This window comes from Notolepis coatsorum (genome assembly GCF_963971535.1).
Source record: "Notolepis coatsorum genome assembly, chromosome: 10".
Taxonomy (NCBI): Eukaryota; Metazoa; Chordata; class Actinopteri; order Aulopiformes; family Paralepididae; genus Notolepis; species Notolepis coatsorum.
The window spans coordinates 23,819,508-23,838,084 of NC_140174.1; the positions used below are offsets into that span (position 1 = coordinate 23,819,508).

The 18,577-nt window shown below is 43.4% G+C and overlaps 1 protein-coding gene across 1 annotated transcript in view; it reads right to left on the reverse strand.

Moving 5' to 3' along the window:
* The window catches only part of LOC311235499 (liprin-alpha-3-like), a 62,859-nt gene extending 47,058 nt beyond the window's left edge, over positions 1-15,801 (reverse strand). The window contains exons 1-3 of the mRNA XM_084322967.1: positions 15,246-15,801; positions 5,430-5,531; positions 2,851-3,015 (exon numbers count right to left, since the gene is read on the reverse strand). Of these exons, the coding sequence (XP_084179093.1) occupies positions 2,851-3,015; positions 5,430-5,531; positions 15,246-15,572 (594 nt within the window). The 5' untranslated portion in view covers positions 15,573-15,801. The remainder of the gene's footprint in view (positions 1-2,850; positions 3,016-5,429; positions 5,532-15,245) is intronic.
* Between the last annotated feature and the right edge of the window lie 2,776 nt (positions 15,802-18,577).

Here is an 18,577-nt window from a genome sequence, read left to right on the forward strand (position 1 = left end):
GGGTTAAGTGTCTTGCTCAAGGACACATCGACACGCTGCCCGGTAGGAGCGGGAATCTAACCGGGAACCTCCGGATTGCCAGACGACTGCACTGTCGCCCAAAGACCCAGATAATCTCTTCGTTTTTGTGCCTATGTCCAAATTCAACAAATTCACGGTCATTATTATCTCTGCGTCTTCAGCTGTTGAAACGCTATAGTTGGTCAATCTAATTATTTATTTGTAATAGTTATGCAGCTGTGACAAAATATATGCTAATGACCACAGCTGCAGTATATCATATATATTCAATTAACATACACAAAACCTATTTTTAGATTAAGAGTTAATTATATTGTTTACACTGTTTATTTTTATCTCATATTTTCACATTCCGATACAATTTTATTGCCTATATATGTCTTTCTACTATTACCTGCCCATACCTGTACCCCCCCCCCCATGCTGCTATGACGCCCAAATTTCCCAAGGGGATCAATAAAGGAATATCTTATCTTATCTACGCTAGTATATGGCCATCCTCAACTAAAGGAATTCTTCCTCGACTAATATACATGGAATATTGTCGACTGATCTATAAAACGTTTCCCATATTATTGACTTTCCACAAATGAGTGCAACCATGGGTTGTAGAGAGACTCCGCAGGGGCTCTGAGGACGGCAATGTCGGTCAGTCGGTCGGTCGGTCGCTCTCGGTCCCAGCGTTAGGGAGGCATGATGCGCATCAGGGTCAGGGAGGCGCTCGCAGCGCACTCACTAGTGGGGCTTCTTATTATCAAGCTTTTTTATTCAACCTTTATTTAACCAGGCAGGTCAATTTAAGAACAAATTGTTATTTACAATAACGGCCTAACAGAGAAAGGGGACCAAGATTTATTTATGAAATAAAAATATATTACTTATATAATAAGTAAATAATTATGGCTATACATGGACTGCATTTATATATCTCTTTTATCCAAAGCGATTTGCAACTCATGCCTCACATTCATTCATCCCTCCACTCCCGGCCGGAGGGCATGCGAGGTGCCAACCTGCTCATCGGGGGCCGTTAGGGTTAAGCGCCTTGCTCAATGACACTTTTGCACACTGCCGAGAGGAGCCGGAATCGGACCGGGAACCTTTCAATTACCAGACGACCGCTCTACCCCCTGAGCCACTGTCGCCCCCCCACCCCCCCCCCCCACACATGGCTATAACATAATGTACATTATGTAACTTTTCTCCTGTGGTCGATTAGTACTGATGTTCTGTCTCGTTAGTCAGCTGAACAACATGCTACAACTGGCAGCACCTGCCGTGCGATGGAGAACCTCTGCTGAACCTTTATTAGGTGCTGTAAGTGGTGTTTTTTTAATGATTTTTTTTTAATAAGTGATAAATAGCTCTACATTCCAATAGCCATTACTGATATAGAGTGTTTGGTCAGTAACACTGGTCTCCCAGTCCCTCAGCAGTAAACAGGAAATACATTTCCTGGTATCCTTCCCACTTTATCCAATCAGAGAGAACCCTAGATTTTTCTTAATTCAAGAAATCTTGCCAAGCCAGATTTGCTTACTGCACTGGCAGGTTATTTTTTTTACCTGTGAGCGCATATTTGCTTAAAACTAGTTTTTATTTCTTATTTGTGTCAGACAATTATTTTCAGTGTGGAGTTCTCTCTCCGATTGGATAAAGTGTATCTTCTGTTTACTGGAAAACCGGAGCTCTCGGAATGTAGAGCTATTATTTTAACACGTAGACAACTTATATTTAACAAATAAATACCCTTACAGCACCTTTAAGCACTTCAACCTAATGTTTTTGGGTTGTGCCGCACGCGGCCACCTAGCCCACTAACCGCGGACGACGAAAACATTTAATAATGAATGAGACAGAAAAGCAACATGGCCCAGTTGAGAGTCATATCGCTCAGCCACTATGAGAATACACACAGTACAATATGGGGAAACAAGTTGAAATGTGTGTGTAATATTATGAGTGGCCCAGGGAAAACCATGATATTCTGGAATGGAGAAATGGTATATAGGAAACCCACCAGGGTTGCACGATACACCGATGCTAGAAAACTATTGCGATACCCAGCCGTTAAAATAGTGTGTGTGTGTGTGTGTGTGTGTGTGTGTGTGTGTGTGTGTGTGTGTGTGTGTGTGTGTGTGTGTGTGGCGTGCGTGTGTGTTGTGTGTGTGTGTGTGTGTGTGTGTGTGTGTGTGTGTGTGTTGTGCGTGCGTGCGTGTGTGCGTGCGTGTGTGTGTGTGTGTGTGTGTGTGTGTGTGTGTGTGTGTGTGTGTGTGTGTTGTGTGTGTGTGTGTGTGTGTTCGTGCGTGCGTGTGTGTGCGTGTTGTGTGTGTGTGTGTGTGTGTGAGTGAGAGTGCAAGCTTTGCGTAGTGGGCGTTTCAACAGTGTCAGCTGATTTTAAGTAGCCAAACGGAGATTAGCTATATAGCTCAGCAGCTGTAACACAATACTTCTTTCTGAATATTATGAATATAATATTATATATATATACCGGTATATATATTATTTATATAATATAATATATGAATATATAAATATTTCTGAAAAGAAAACAGCATCAAAATATGTTCTGTTATTCTATTAATAAAACGATTTTTATAAACAATTTCCCATGTTTTGTCATCTAATATTATACTCCATTACATCCTGATGTTTTAGGTTTTTGCCGTGGTATCGTTTTAGAACCAGTATCGTGATACTTAGTCTAGTATCAAAGTCAAAATGTTGGTATCGTCGTGACAACACTAAAACCCACTCAGAGGGAATGAATTTCTCCAAATCAAAACAACATCGAGCCTTGCACTGCGACGGCCCCTCGCTCCCACCCACCTTCTCGTCTAGGGCCTTGTGGTGCTCGAACAGGGACTTGAGGGCCTTGAGGACTTCCACCTCGCTGGAGACGCCTGCCGGAGACTGGGCCTGACGCTTGACCACCGTCATCCTCAGGCTGCGCTCGTGGCGGGAGACCAAACACTCCAGGTGCTCCAGCAGTAACTGGGGGGGGGGGGAGAGAGCAAGCGGGGGATAAGATAGGACAGCCCCAACGCGACCAAAAACACACTTCTTCAATCAATATCTGAAAACGACTAACCTTCGTACTTATGCACGTATTATGCACTTTGCTACCGTGGTGGTTAAGGGGTTAATCATGCACATGGTCAAATCTTCATGGTTGATACAAATGTACTGTTAAAACATGGCTAATCAAATACAATTTAGGTCAGGAGTTCAGTAGACTGAGAACGTGACTTTATCTGGCCAGGAGAATGTTTGAGTTTCTAAACTCAAATGAGCTTCATTCTATGGTAGTGTTACCACTTCCGAAACAGAAAATGTGTCAGTATAGACCGAACGTCCCCCTGGGTGCTCTCAGTGTCACTTTGACCAGACTCCAGACTTATATACAGTACTTGATGATGTCACAAGTTTGACTTTTAGCATTCCAGTTTTTTGGAGCAGGGAGAGAGCAGTTTGCTCTCACTAATACTTCTGGACAGTCTTGGACCAGAGAAATAACATGTGAGTTCTAGGAATTGGGTGTAGTTCCCCTTTAAGAGAGAGGCAGCAAAGAGGACAAAAGTAAGATAAGGGAGGAGGACAAGAGATATGGACACATAGGATGAGGGGGGACAGCGGGAGTGAACGACATAGAGAGAGAGAGTGTGAGAGAGAGAGAGAGAGAGAGAGAGAAAGAGAGTGAGAGAGTGGGAGAGCGAGGGAGAGAGAGAGAGTGAGGGAGAGAGAGAGCGTGGGAGAGAGAGCAAGAGAGAGAGTGAGGGAGAGAGAGAGCGAGCGAGGGAGAGAGAGAGAGACAACGATGCAAAAGAACGGAGAAGAGTGACAATAGACCTCTTCACATGTAGCGAAAGGATTTACAGCGTTTTCCTTTCCCGTCATCTTGTCGGTTAAACTGCATGTGGGCTGAGAGGTAGAAATTATTTCTTACACAAAGAACATAATATGTTATATAGCCTAATTTTAAGAGCCACATTGCTAAATAGTACTAAATGACCGGATGGTGACGTCGGTGGGGTCATCCCTATGTTCCCACAGCCCTATGTTCCCAATGCCCTACAGTATGTTCCCACAGCCCTATGTTCCCAATGCCCTACAGTATGTTCCCACAGCCCTATGTTCCCAATGCCCTACAGTACTGTATGTTCCCACAGCCCTATGTCCCCAATGCCCTATGTTCCCACAGCCCTACTGTATGTTCCCAATGCCCTATGTTCCCACAGCCCTACTGTATGTTCCCAATGCCCTATGTTCCCACAGCCCTACTGTATGTTCCCAATGCCCTATATTCCTATAGCCCTATGTTCCCACAGCCCTATGTCCCCAATGCCCTATGTTCCCACAGCCCTACTGTATGTTCCCAATGCCCTATGTTCCCACAGCCCTACTGTATGTTCCCAATGCCCTATGTTCCCACAGCCCTACTGTATGTTCCCAATGCCCTATATTCCTATAGCCCTATGTTCCTACAGCCCTATGTCCCCAATGGCCTATGTTCCCACAGCCCTACTGTATCTTCCTAATGCCCTATAATATTCATACAGCCCTATGTTCCTACAGCCCTATATTCCCACATATATCCCAATATTCCCAAGAAATGTTCCCCCCATCAAAATTAAGCCTAATGTTCCCACAAGGATTGTACCACAAATTAGGCCCCATCTTCCCTCAGGCCTACATCCCCACAGCTCAGGTATGGCCACTTAATGCACATAACGTGTTGCTGCCCAACCCCCCCCCCCCCCCCCCCCCCATTTTAAACTGAGGAAACATGGGGCTGTGGGAACATAGGGCTGTGGGAACATAGGGCTGTGGGAACATAGGGCTGTGGGAACATAGGGCTGTGGGAACATAGGGCTGTGGGAACATAGACATGCTCCTCGTCGGGTGACCCTATCTACCTGCGATGCTAAGCTCGTTCTTGGCTAGCGATTGTAGGCTACCTGCCACTTGAATCAGACACAGACAAAAGCTAGGAGCCGTCTATTAATAGTCCATTAATTCTTCTATATAACTACGGGAGATTCCGGAGAGAGAGACGCGAACAGCCACCGGACATACGAGAGGTCTACGAGACGAGAGTCGAGAGCGGGATCGGGGCGACCGAGGAGAGAGAGAGGGAGGGAGGGAGGGAGGCGCGGCGGGATGAAAAGGAGATGCGAAGGAGAAGAAACAGGAAGGAGGAGAGAAAAAAAGGTGGAGGCGAGAGAGGGAGCAGGCGTCACGCCCACGTGACCACGACGGGTGAGAGAGATAAGAGAGAGAGAGAGAGAGAGAGAGAGAGAGAGAGAGAGAGAGAGAGAGAGAGAGAGAGAGAGAGAGAGAGAGAGAGAGAGAGAGAGAGAGTGCTGTCACACCACTAACAGTCAAAATGGCCGCTTGAAACATCTTACACGCGTGTTGTTCCTCTCCGCCTTGAGCTCAGCGATCTCCTCCTCCCGCTCCAGGAGCTGCTCCCGGCAAACGTTCAGCTCTTTGGTCAACACAGCAAACTCCTGTGGAACACACACACACACACACACACACACACACACACACACACACACACACACACACACACACACACACGCGCGCGCGCGCTGCGTTCAGGAGGGAGATGGGGCAATGCAAACAGGCTTGTAGAGATAGGTTTGTTGCACAGCAGGGGGCCTATATTTGGTCGTCTGCACGGATGTGGATAAGAAAGACCTGCAGTTATTAACTCTGGGAGTGTGGACTAGTTTAAAACTGACTGTCGCTCTGCATGGACACCTGCTTGCACACATGAATGCACACACTTGCATACACACACACACACGCACACACACACACACACGCTCACACACAAATTCACACACTTGCATACAGACACGCACACAAACTAAGACGCACGTACATATTCACACACTTGCATACATACAGACACACACACACACACACACACTCGTACAAGTACACACAAACATATTCACACACTCACATCTCACACAAATGTGCATATACACACACAAAACAATCATGCCCACACTTACATACATGCCGCATATTTACATCTCGCACGCACGCACGCACGCACGCATGCACGCACACACACACACACACACACACACACACACACACACACACACACACACACACAACTAGGACACATACATATTCACACACTCACATCAATGTGCACACACACACACACACACACACACACACACACACACACACAAAACAAGCGTGCACACACTTACATACATAGACGCATATTTACATCTCACACACACGCGCGCGCGAGAGAGACATTCACCAACACCAAGACCGAACACTCCAAAATATATATATATATCACCACCAAACCTATCTGCCAGAAACAGTTCGACAAACAGCTGAGAGCAGAAATGAGGGAATACGCGCGTGGTGTAAACACACGCATAATGATCGCGTAAGTGACTGACACAGTTTGCTCTACCAACCACTCTGGAGCTCTGCCTGCGCTGTGAACTCACATTCATGGATGGATTACATCACACTGTTGTCACACAATGGCAGTGCACTGGAATGCACAACAGAGGACCCAAGAAACACAGCGTCGATATGTAATTTTTTTAGACAATACACAACACAAGCGGGAATACAGCAGACATGTATTATTAATAATAATAATAATAATAATAATAATAATAATAATAATAATAATAATAATAATAATAATAATAATAATAATAATAATAATAATAATACAAATAAATGAATACATTTAATTTTGTAACACTCTTGGAACCGAAGCCATGATCATTGATTCCTTCCTTGCTTCTGTGCTGCAAAGACATCTACGGCTTGAGTTTTGAGGTGCTTGCCCTTTTTGACTGACAATGCTAAACACGATGCTCTGCCTTTACCTACAGTCAAGACGACTCTTTTTACTTATCAAAACAGATATTAAAAAAAAGAATAATAATAATAATAATAAATAATAATAATAATAATAATAATAATAATAATAATAATAATAATAATAATAATAATAATAATAATAATACATTAACAGAAGAAGAATACACAAAACGCAATGGGCCTGTGAGAGCGAGGGAAGAGAGGGAAAGAGAGAGAGAGAAGGAGAGAAAGGGATCTATACAGATGGTGACACAGTGGGTCCATTGGCTCTCGGCCTTCTGGGATTGTTCCTTGTTTGGATGGGGGTCAGCTTCTCAGTTAGCGTCTCTTGTCCCCTTGTTGTCGTCCCTCTATTTCATCTCACACTGACTCCGTTCATCTACCGATGTCTCTGTATGACATACGGAGTGAAGTATTTCCATGTGCTTCGATGTACTTCTATGTACACATGAGGAAATATTTCACTCATACCCGTTTTAAAATAATAAAATAATGTGCGACGACACTACAGTATGGGATGTTCAGTGTTGGATTTACATCAACAGCGATCAACAACACAACGGAATAATTATGTGAGGAAGAGTAATAAGGAAGAGTAATACATATTCAGCTGATAAAATATACCGTTTTCTACCTTCTATTGTATAGATCGTTGTGTAGTGTTGTCTACCAAACTACTACGGTTGAGGAGCCGGGAAAAACAAAGCATCTCACGTTTTTCTCGAATGTCTGTACATTTAAAAAAAGCTGTGACAATAAAATAATCTGAATCTGAATCTAATTATGACTGAGCGATGGGTGTCCGAGTATTAGAGGCTCAATTCTGTATGCATGTGTGCATAATATACCCATTGTGTTCACGACTGCATGACTTCCAATCTCAGCTTGCAGTTTCAGATCTTTGCACCCGAATTCTGTGTCTCTTTCAACCACATCCATCCCACTCGCTCTCCTGCAAGGTCTGAGCGACACCGGTGTTCGCATCGTAACCTATATTGAGCCAATACACCGGGCTAAAACAAGGCACGAGCGCCTGGGAATTCTCCCAATGCTAGAATCCGACACCAAGAACCATGTACTGAAACTTACTTAAAGTAAACGAGTTGATTTTCTGCATTTTGCCACAAAGACACATTTTCCTGCTCCCCCTGATTCTGGTGTTGTGGTAGTGGTAGCTACATGCTGAGCTAACGTTGGTTACATCATATATATCGAGCCGATAGGAGCTTATCTTATCTAATCTTACGTGGTGGTACCACGTGTGCCACTACCCGATCAAACATCCACGTGGGATTGGATGGGATAAGCTCCTATCGGTTCGATATGATGTGGTTGACGTTAGCTCAGCATGTAGCTATTTGTCTAGGTTAACGTAGCTAAAGTTAGCTGCCAGACACTTTTTCCTCCGTGATGGTATAAAACTTGCGATTTGGATTTCTGTTTTTGTCATTAGTACAACGCGTAACACAGCAGCTCTTTGGCATTGTGAAGGACCGAAGAAAATTCCGCTTGATTGTCTTTAATTTGCCGCTTTAACAATCCGTTTCTCCACTTATGAAGCGTACACAATGTACCAGGCTGGACAGTTCCCCCCCACGCTGCAGTTGCGTAGCAACAACAGACAGGAAGTTGACTTCGAGAATAGGCCTACTTCAGGTTTAGCACTCAGTATTGGTGTCAGCAGCGCAAGAGTGGTATCCATCCAAATATATTATACTGTATAGAGTACATTCAAAGATTTGAGTGACTATGGTGATGATAACTGCATGTTCAGATACTGTTTTATTGAACTGGTCTTATTCTGTCTATTTTAGTACTCGTTCTATGTCTGCACTTCATGCATTGCTTGTATTTAGCATGATTCCCAACACAAGAGGGGCGGACCCTGGAGGTGGGTGGGACCTGTGCACAGGGGCGGACCCTGGAGGTGGGTGGGACCTGTGCAGGAATGCCTCTTGGGGTTGGACATTTTAACACAGAAATCTATCACAATCTTATTTTTTTAATACATTTGAATGATTATCTATTTATAATTTTCAGGGAGGTTTTAATCTAAATTCTCTGCAAATTTTAGGCCTGTCTATAATTATGCCCATTTTATGCAAATGTTATGCCTATTTGTCTGTTATGTCTATTTTGACATTACTGAAGCACTTTAGGCTGTAATTCGTGTATCAAAGGTGCTATACAAGTTTATTATTATTATTATTATTATTATTATTATTATTATTATTATTATTATTATTATTATTATTATTATTATTATTATTATTATTATTATTCAGATGTCCACCAAAGGACCAATAAGATTAATATACAAAGACAAACAACTACAACAACTACAACAACAACAACAACAACAAACCACAACAACTGTGTCGTCCTCCAAGTCATCCACTACATGGCTCGACTGAAACAACAATTATGTGACTATGAAATGCAGGGATGAAAAATGCTGACCCACGTTTGAGACATCTGGGGCCCCGTTCCCCGTACCTGGCTAACTGAGTTAGCCGGATAATTTCCAGCATAGCCTGACTTAAGCCGGACCTTTCTGTTCCCCGACGCTCGATTGTCTAAATCACCATGACAACAGATCAAAAAGTTTGAGCCTGGTCGAGAGCAGGGTTAAATTCAGTTAGCTGGATGAACCATGGCCACGCCCCCGCAAAGAAATGCCAGCTCGCTTCCTGAAATGATTCTCACAGTCTAGATCTGCATTATACCATTCTGAATTATGTTTCTGTGCTTCGTTTTCCTAGAGGGGGCTTTTGAAATGTATAATAATAGAACTAAATGCTGATAATAAATCATATTCAGCCTATAGATTTACTTTGTCCTAAATAAAATAATGCACGTCATATACGGCGCTCGGAGTGCGATACACGCTGCATGTGGTTATTTTAATAACGGCGCATTGCAAATGTGAATCCCGCGGGGATATTTTTAATTAATGAAACCTATCGGCCGTTTGGCTCTGATTAGTTTCATATATTCTCCGCTGTAGATTTGCTTAACGGAGCGCCCGGATTGTGTTTCATTCAAGCATAAAATTGAAGTGTCTATGCGTGGATTGTGGTTTTTGTGGATTATGAATTACGAGGACTCTGAGGATTGTTGAATTGTATCATCACTCACACGTTATTGTGATATTGTAACTGGGATTAAAATGTCTGATGAGATGCGCTGTTTGACGGATTTGAGAAATTGAATGAGCCGTTGACGTCACATTAATGCATTTGAGAATAAAGAGATAAAACTTCATTAAAAAAAAAATATTCGAAACACGGGTCTCTTGTGCATTGATGGATACACAATGGATATATCCCGTCTGGCACAGTGGTGCAACGGCCAGTGTTCGCTCCTAGCAAGCGGGCGACCCGAGTTCGAGACCCCGCGTTTCCAATATAATTTTTTTGGAATATAATATTAATGATTATACGCAAAAGTAGCCTAGTTTTAAGTTAAAATATTATAAATCTACATGCATTGAGGATGTCATTCTTTATATAGCTCTCAACGTGCACCAAATTGAATTATTCCTACATTGCAAAAAGAAGAAAAAGACTAGAAGAAGTGGGATTCGAACGCGGGTCGTCTGCGTGAAAGTCAAAACGACAAACCGTCACACCACAGTGCAGATAAGTAAAACATCCACCATACATCAATCAATGGGTAAGAGAGCCGTATCCTTATTCTGAAACAGTTGAACTAATTATTTTCGCTAGCAAGATCTCATTTGATTATCCATTCCATAAACCTACTGCCAGCAGGCAAGTTTAAAGAAATATAATCTGATTGATTGGGGTAATGAGGGACTTAAAATTAGCCTATAGATTATGCATTTAACTTGTCGGCGAGGCTATTGAGCCGTACTGCAATCTGTTAATAAAGTTTTAAATCAATTAATCAATCAATGCCGTTAGAAAATCAGGATTTCTGCTATCGATACTTGCTGGCTTTTCAACTGAAGCGGCCGCGCGCACTTATCCTGGGTCTCAAGTCTGGTTCGAGTTAACGAGACTGAATCCACCTTCGAGGAACAGGAAAATCCCGGCTTCAAACATCGGGTTAATTGAATCTGGATAATGGGACTCTTGATCGACTTAGTTGAACCAGGTACGGGGAATAGGGCCCAGGCTCCACAACCGTGGGCACGGACTGCTGCCAGCAGCTGGAAAACGAACGGCTGCAGAACTCGAGAACTATTAGAAATGTCTGACCACTAAGTGTGTCTGACTCTTAACCACCGAAACCTGCACGGACTATATATATCACGCCAGTTAGGGTACCTTGTGTAATACTGCACCTTGTGTATACTGCACCTTGTGTATACTGCACCTTGTGTAATACTGCACCTTGTGTATACTGTTTACTTTTACTCTTACTCATACTAGTATATATTCAGATTCAAATTTGTTATTGCCTATATTTATTGTAACGTATAATATAACCGCATACAGACCCTCATCTGCACCTTTGTTTACACTGTTTATTTTTCTCATATTTCTATATTCAGAACTAATTGTATTGCCTATATTTATGTCTTTCTACTATTACCCTGGCCATACCTGCTGTACCTACCCTCTCCCACCCTGCTATGACGCCCGAATTTCCCTGAGGGGGTCAATAAAGGAATATCTAATCTTATCTTATCTTATCTAATCTTAACTTATCTTATCTTATCGTATCCTATCTTATCTTAACTTTACTCATCTTAAAGGGCCTCTCCAACAAGCAGAGGGGGTTGTATGTGACGTCCGTTGTTCGTCCGTTGTTTCTAACCGTTCTCCACGTGAACTGTCACTGCAAAGGCTATACTGTCTCATGAGTTAGCTTCACTGCTCTGACGATGCACACACATGCACAGGCACACACACACACACACACACACACACACACACACACACACACACACACACACACACACACACACACACACACACACACACACACACACACACACACACACACACACACACACACACACACACACACACACACACACACACACACACACACACACACACACACACACACACACACTTACTTCCTGGCTTTATGCACATCCAATTGTCACTTGCGTTCCAACTCAAAGGGCACAACACAAGTATGTACATAAACACATGTTGACATACTGTACACACACACACGGTGCAAGTTTCACAACTTAAAACACACCCATTCCTCCTACTGTAGGGTTGCACTGATACCAGCGCTGATGAGAAATCGGGACAATAATGGCATAGAACAAGGTATCAGATATTGGGACAATAACAGGCTAGAACAGGGTATCAGATATTGGGATGATAACAGGCTAGAACAGGGTATCAGATATCGGGCCGATAACAGGCTAGAACAGGGTATCAGATATTGGGACAATAACAGGCTAGAACATGGTATCAGATATCGGGCCGATAACAGGCTAGAACAGGGTATCAGATATTGGGACAATAACAGGCTAGAACAGGGTATCAGATATTGGGATGATAACAAGCTAGAACATGGTATCAGATATTGGGATGATAACAGGCTAGAACAGGGTATCAGATATTGGGATGATAACAGGCTAGAACAGGGTATCAGATATTGGGATGATAACAGGCTAGAACAGGGTATCAGATATCGGGCCGATAACAGGCTAGAACAGGGTATCAGATATTGGGATGATAACAGGCTAGAACAGGGTATCAGATATTGGGATGATAACAGGCTAGAACAGGGTATCAGATATTGGGATGATAACAGGCTAGAACAGGGTATCAGATATTGGGATGATAACAGGCTAGAACAGGGTATCAGATATTGGGATGATAACAGGCTAGAACAGGGTATCAGATATTGGGATGATAACAGGCTAGAACAGGGTATCAGATATTGGGATGATAACAGGCTAGAACATGGTATCAGATATTGGGATGATAACAGGATAGAACAGGGTATCAGATATTGGGATGATAACAGGCTAGAACAGGGTATCAGATATTGGGATGATAACAGGCTAGAACAGGGTATCAGATATTGGGATGATAACCGGCTAGAACAGGGTATCAGATATTGGGATGATAACAGGCTAGAACAGGGTATCAGATATTGGGATGATAACAGGCTAGAACAGGGTATCAGATATTGGGATGATAACAGGCTAGAACAGGGTATCAGATATCAAGATGATAACAGGCTAGAACAGGGTATCAGATATCGGGCCGCTAACAGGCTAGAACATGGTATCAGATATTGGGATGATAACAGGCTAGAACAGGGTATCAGATATTGGGATGATAACAGGCTAGAACAGGGTATCAGATATCGGGATGATAACAGGCTAGAACAGGGTATCAGATATCGGGATGATAACAGGCTAGAACAGGGTATCAGATATCGGGCCGATAACAGGCTAGAACAGTATCAATATCTGAGAATGTCCCCAATAATAATACAAATAACACAAATGATAAGAATAATAATCTGATACCAAGAGGCACGTGTAACATGTAAGCAACTAGATTCTTCACATGTTTGGCACATATATATGCACGTTTATTTCAGGGATTGTACAGACTACTGGAGCGCGGCGCCCGTTGACTTTGCATTAGTTTTGTGGCTAACTAACCTGCAGGGTATCCGGTATGAAGAACAGCACGGATTGTGTCGAGAAAGGACTCTTATCGATTGACAACATCACTGGTACAGTAAGTAGGAAATAGGGCTAGGGGTCCAGAATTCTGAATTCACCCTTTAAAGCTTAAAGGGGAATGACACCTGTTAAAATAATTCACACTGTTCTTCCTGTGCCCGGCGTGCCCGCGGGTCAATTCCTAAAGCTAGAAATCAGAGATCAGAACTAGGGATGCTCGATATTGGCTTTTTTACCGATACCGATATACCGATATTGTCCAACTCTTAATTTCCGATACCGATATCAACCGATATCAACCGATACCGATATATGCACGGTCCCCCCCCCCCCAAATAATGGAATAATTTCAGGTAATTAACATTACATATCTCTTGTTGTGGAATTAACACAACATTATGCATACTTTTGACAATAAATAAAATCTGAATTTGTTCTTACTTGCTTGCCTGGGTAAATAAAGGTTAGAGAAATGTAAAAAAAAAAAAAAAAAACGATACCGATATGTTCCGATATCACATTTTAATGCCGATAATATCGGACATCCCTAATCAGAACCCTCCAATCGGAGATGTCACTGGGATGTCAAATCTGTGGCTGCTCCATAGATGTGGCATAGATGTCCACATGGATGTGGCTCTGACCTTTTGAGACCATAACATGTTCGTGTGAGCTCTTACACCCAAACCACTTAAAGGTTAACCGTCTGTAGTGTGGTAGTGAAAGGGTTAACCTTCTGTAGTGTGGTTGTGAAAGGGTTAACCATTTGTCGTGTGGCAGCGAAAGGGTTGCCCTTATGTAGTGTGGTTGTGAAAGGGTTAACCATTTGTCATGTGGCAGTGAAAGGGTTAACCTCATGTGTTGTCGCAGTGAAAGGGTTAACCCTTTGGTAGTGTGGTATAGTTAAAAGGGTTCAGACCTTCTAGCCGTGCCATTCATTGTCTATGAAGCAGCCCTCGATGTCCACAATCATCCATTACCTCACTGATTGGAGGGTTCTCTCTCTAGTGTCTAGGTTTAGAGAGCGGTGCATGTTCACAAGTACTGACTGAACGGTCCTGGGACACAGGAAGAACATGTGTCAATTCTAAAAATGGGCAGCATTCCCCTTTAAGACTTGATATTGGCAGTGAATACATTAAGTGCTTTCGTAATTCCTCCAAATAGACGCTCACACTCGTGCGCACGCACACGCACACACACACACACACACACACACACACACACACACACACACACACACACACACACACACACACACACACACACACACACCTACACACACACACACACACACACACACACACACACACACACACACACACACACACACACACACACACACACACACACACACACACACACACACACACACACACACACACACACACACACACACACACACACACACACACACACACACACACACACACACTTGGGCAACTGTACCTGTGGCAGGGCGATGGAGAACTGTGTCAATTCTTAAAATGGGTGGCATTCCCCTTTAAGACTTGATATTGGCAGTGAATAAGTGCTTTCATAATTCCTCCAAATAGACACACACTCACTTACACACACCTACACACACACACACACACACACACACACACACACACACACACACACACACACACACACACACACACACACACACACACACACACACACACACACACACACATACACACACACACTTGGGCAACTGTACCTGTGGCAGGGCGATGGTGAGCTGCCTCTGCAGGGACTCCTTCTCGTGGGCCAGGTCGCGGAGCCGCAGGTGGGCCGTGCCCAGGCAGTCCTGGGTGTCCCTGAGGCTCTCCAGAAGCCTCTCCCTCTCCGTCAGCATGTTGACCATCAGGGACTCCAGGTTCGCCGTGCTGCCCCCCTCGTCGCCTCCGCTCCTGGGCTCCCGGCCGGCGGCGTGGCCCCCTCCCCCCTCCGTGCCTCCGGAGCCCCCGGTCCCGGCCGGGGAGGAGGGGCCACCGGTTCCGGCGCGCCCGTCCTCCGAAATGGTGGGCATCACTTCGCACATCATCGTGGGACCGCGGCGAAGAGGGTCAAACTCGGCGAGAACAAGGTCTTAACTGGGGGAGGGGGGGGGGGGGGGGGATTGTATGTGCGAGAGCTCCCGTGACTCAGAGCTCGCTTTGTTCCAGGGTATTTGTGTGTTTGTCACTCACTCAGTTCTATATGTACATGTATGTATTGTGTGGTTCATGTTCTACTCAAAGTGCAGTGTATAAAATAGAAGCCTTTTTTTTTTTTTTTTTACTTCAGTCTTTCAAAAAGATGCTCAGTTGGTCATAGCTACACCGTTTCCTCATCCTCCGCTTATTGCCGTCGCCATTTCCTCCAAACCAACACTCACTATTAGTGCACTTCCTCTTCTCTCCCCCACACCGTCTCTCGACGCGGTCAAACAACCGGGGACGCGTACGTGTGCTCTTTGTACGACCGAAGAAGAAGAAGAAGATGGAAGAAGTATCTGTGGGGGGAAGCTCGCTCTGCGGGGGTGGGATTGGCCGTGAGTGAGGAAGGGGGAGAGGGGGTTCGTAAGGGAAGGAGAGGCTGAAGGAAGGTGCTTCTGATCTGGGTCCAGCTGGGGGCCGGAGTCCTCACAGCACCAGGAGCGTTAGCTGTGGAAGAGACCAAGCATCCCTGTTAGATCCACCTCGGTAAACACAACTGTACATACAGCAGATAGCGCGAGGCCCCACTACTCTTGAGATGAGGATGGATGGCACAACACAGCTGTGTTGTACAGTGAAAATGAGACACAGACTTACACAGATTTACGGTGTAAAATTAGCGTGGATGAAGAAAATGGTTTCCTCTCTGTGCATTCAGTAGAAAGCTATCTGGCTGCATGTTAGCCTAGCTTAGCACAATGAATGGAAGCGGACATGGCCGGTTAGCCTTCAAGAGAGTTAGTTGACCATGTCCGCTTCCATTCATTGTGCTAAGCTAGGCTAACGTGCAGCCAGATAGCTTTCTACGGAACACACAGAGAGGAAACTGGTATCTATTATCTTGTCTCTCTCTGGAGAAGACGGTAAACTAATTTCCCAAAATGTTGGCGTGTTCTTTTAAGTGATCGACTACTACCATAGTATCTTACATCTGTATCACTGTACATATTAATACGACAACTCTGTACATACATCTGATTACCATTATACTTAGTATAGTAGAACTAATTTTATATACAGTATATTATACCAGTCTGATCACCTATACATTGTACATTACTATTGCACTTTACTGTTACATTTGCACTCCGGTTGGATGCCAAACTTCTTTTTGTTGTACTGTACTGTACAATAAAAGTATGTATTCACTTAGGATTTCTATTATGCTTATGTTTCTGGTGGGGAAAACCCTTGGGGAGCCAAAGAGAGGAGGCTCTATTACAATGAATGTAGTGTAGGTTTTAGTGGAGGCATAGACATTGAACTAAGGAATTCGATAAACCTCTTAAGGGTGCAGGCGTGAAACTATTTCTGTTTACGTCAATGGGCCCAAATAACGGCAAGTGAACGCCGCTTATAGAACACACAAACCCGGAGGCAGCCGTCACTGTCATCCTGAGAGATCAGAGGGTTGTGGTCAGCACTACAACAGATTGGTCAGCTAAGTCTTAGTAGAATTTCAGGCAGACACAGTGGTATTCGGTATTGCTGAAGGTAAACCCTGCCTTTGCACACATGCTTTGCTAGTATAAGCTGGAAGCGCTTGTTTCTCGTGGTTCCACATGATGGGACCACATGATCTACTGTTATTCAGGTGTATTTTGTGGAGACAAAGGTCGGGCTGTGGGGGGTGCTTAATGTCTGAAGGAGTCGACGGAAGGCCTCTTGTCCTCTGCAAAAGCATGCAATTGGTCCACTGATGGATATATCTTGATATTTGTCTAGTCTAGTGTGTTCATTAGATGGGTGAAATCCTCTTTCAGTGCCTCTGTGCCTGTTTTCTTAGGCAGTTAGCCTCTCTGGTATGCATGCCATTAGCGTTAGCCACGCTTCTAGGCCTCTTTTCTTTTGGAAAGAATGATAAAAGATTTTAAATAAAATAAAATAAAAAAGAATTATACTTTCTTTTTTATTCGACTAAGAGGTTGGCAGTCGACTACGGCTCCTTTCGATCGATTAGTCGACTATTCGACTAATAGGGGTCAGCCCTAGTAGGAAGGAACATGTACTGTACTGGTATCAGGCGGATCCCAGACTAAAATAGGGTAATGCATTGGAAGACTTGCTCAGCACTAAAATCCAATATCAAGAGTCACTGATATGTATGTATGTTAGTCCTTATGTGTATGAATTTACTGATAATCTGTGTCTTGTTTCGTACGCTCGCCGTCGCTGTAAACGAGGATAACGTTAGTGTCTTACGAGTTGAAATAAAGGTTTGAAATAAAATTATATAAAACATCAGAAATCAAAGCAACTGAGTGATATGAAAATGGATCTCAATCTTCCTCTTTTTTCCTGTACAGTGACCCCAAACTCCACACTAATGGTCTATATTTGCACTGTATAAATAATAATAATAATAATAATAATAATAATAATAATAATAATAATAATAATAATAATAATAATAATAATAATAATAATAATAATAATAATAATAATAATAATAATAATAATAATAATAATAATAATAATAATAACCTTTTTGTATAGCACCTTTCATACAAGAATTGCAACTCAAAATGCTTCACAACAGTAAAAAAGACAGGCATAAAATGAGCACAAATTGGCATAAAATGGGCACAGAATTTACAAGAAAGTGCAGACAAACAATAAGTCAAGGTAAGGCCGAGAACATTAAATCACATGGTTTTTCATATTAAAAGAACACGCCAACATTTTGGGAAATTTAGCTTATTGTCTTCTCCAGAGAGAGACAAGAAGATAGATACCAGTTTCCTCTCTGTGCGTTCAGTAGAAAGCTATCTGGCTGCACGTTAGCCTAGCTTAGCACAATGAATGGAAGCGGACAGTGACGGGTAGCCTAGGCTAAGCTAGGCTAACGTGC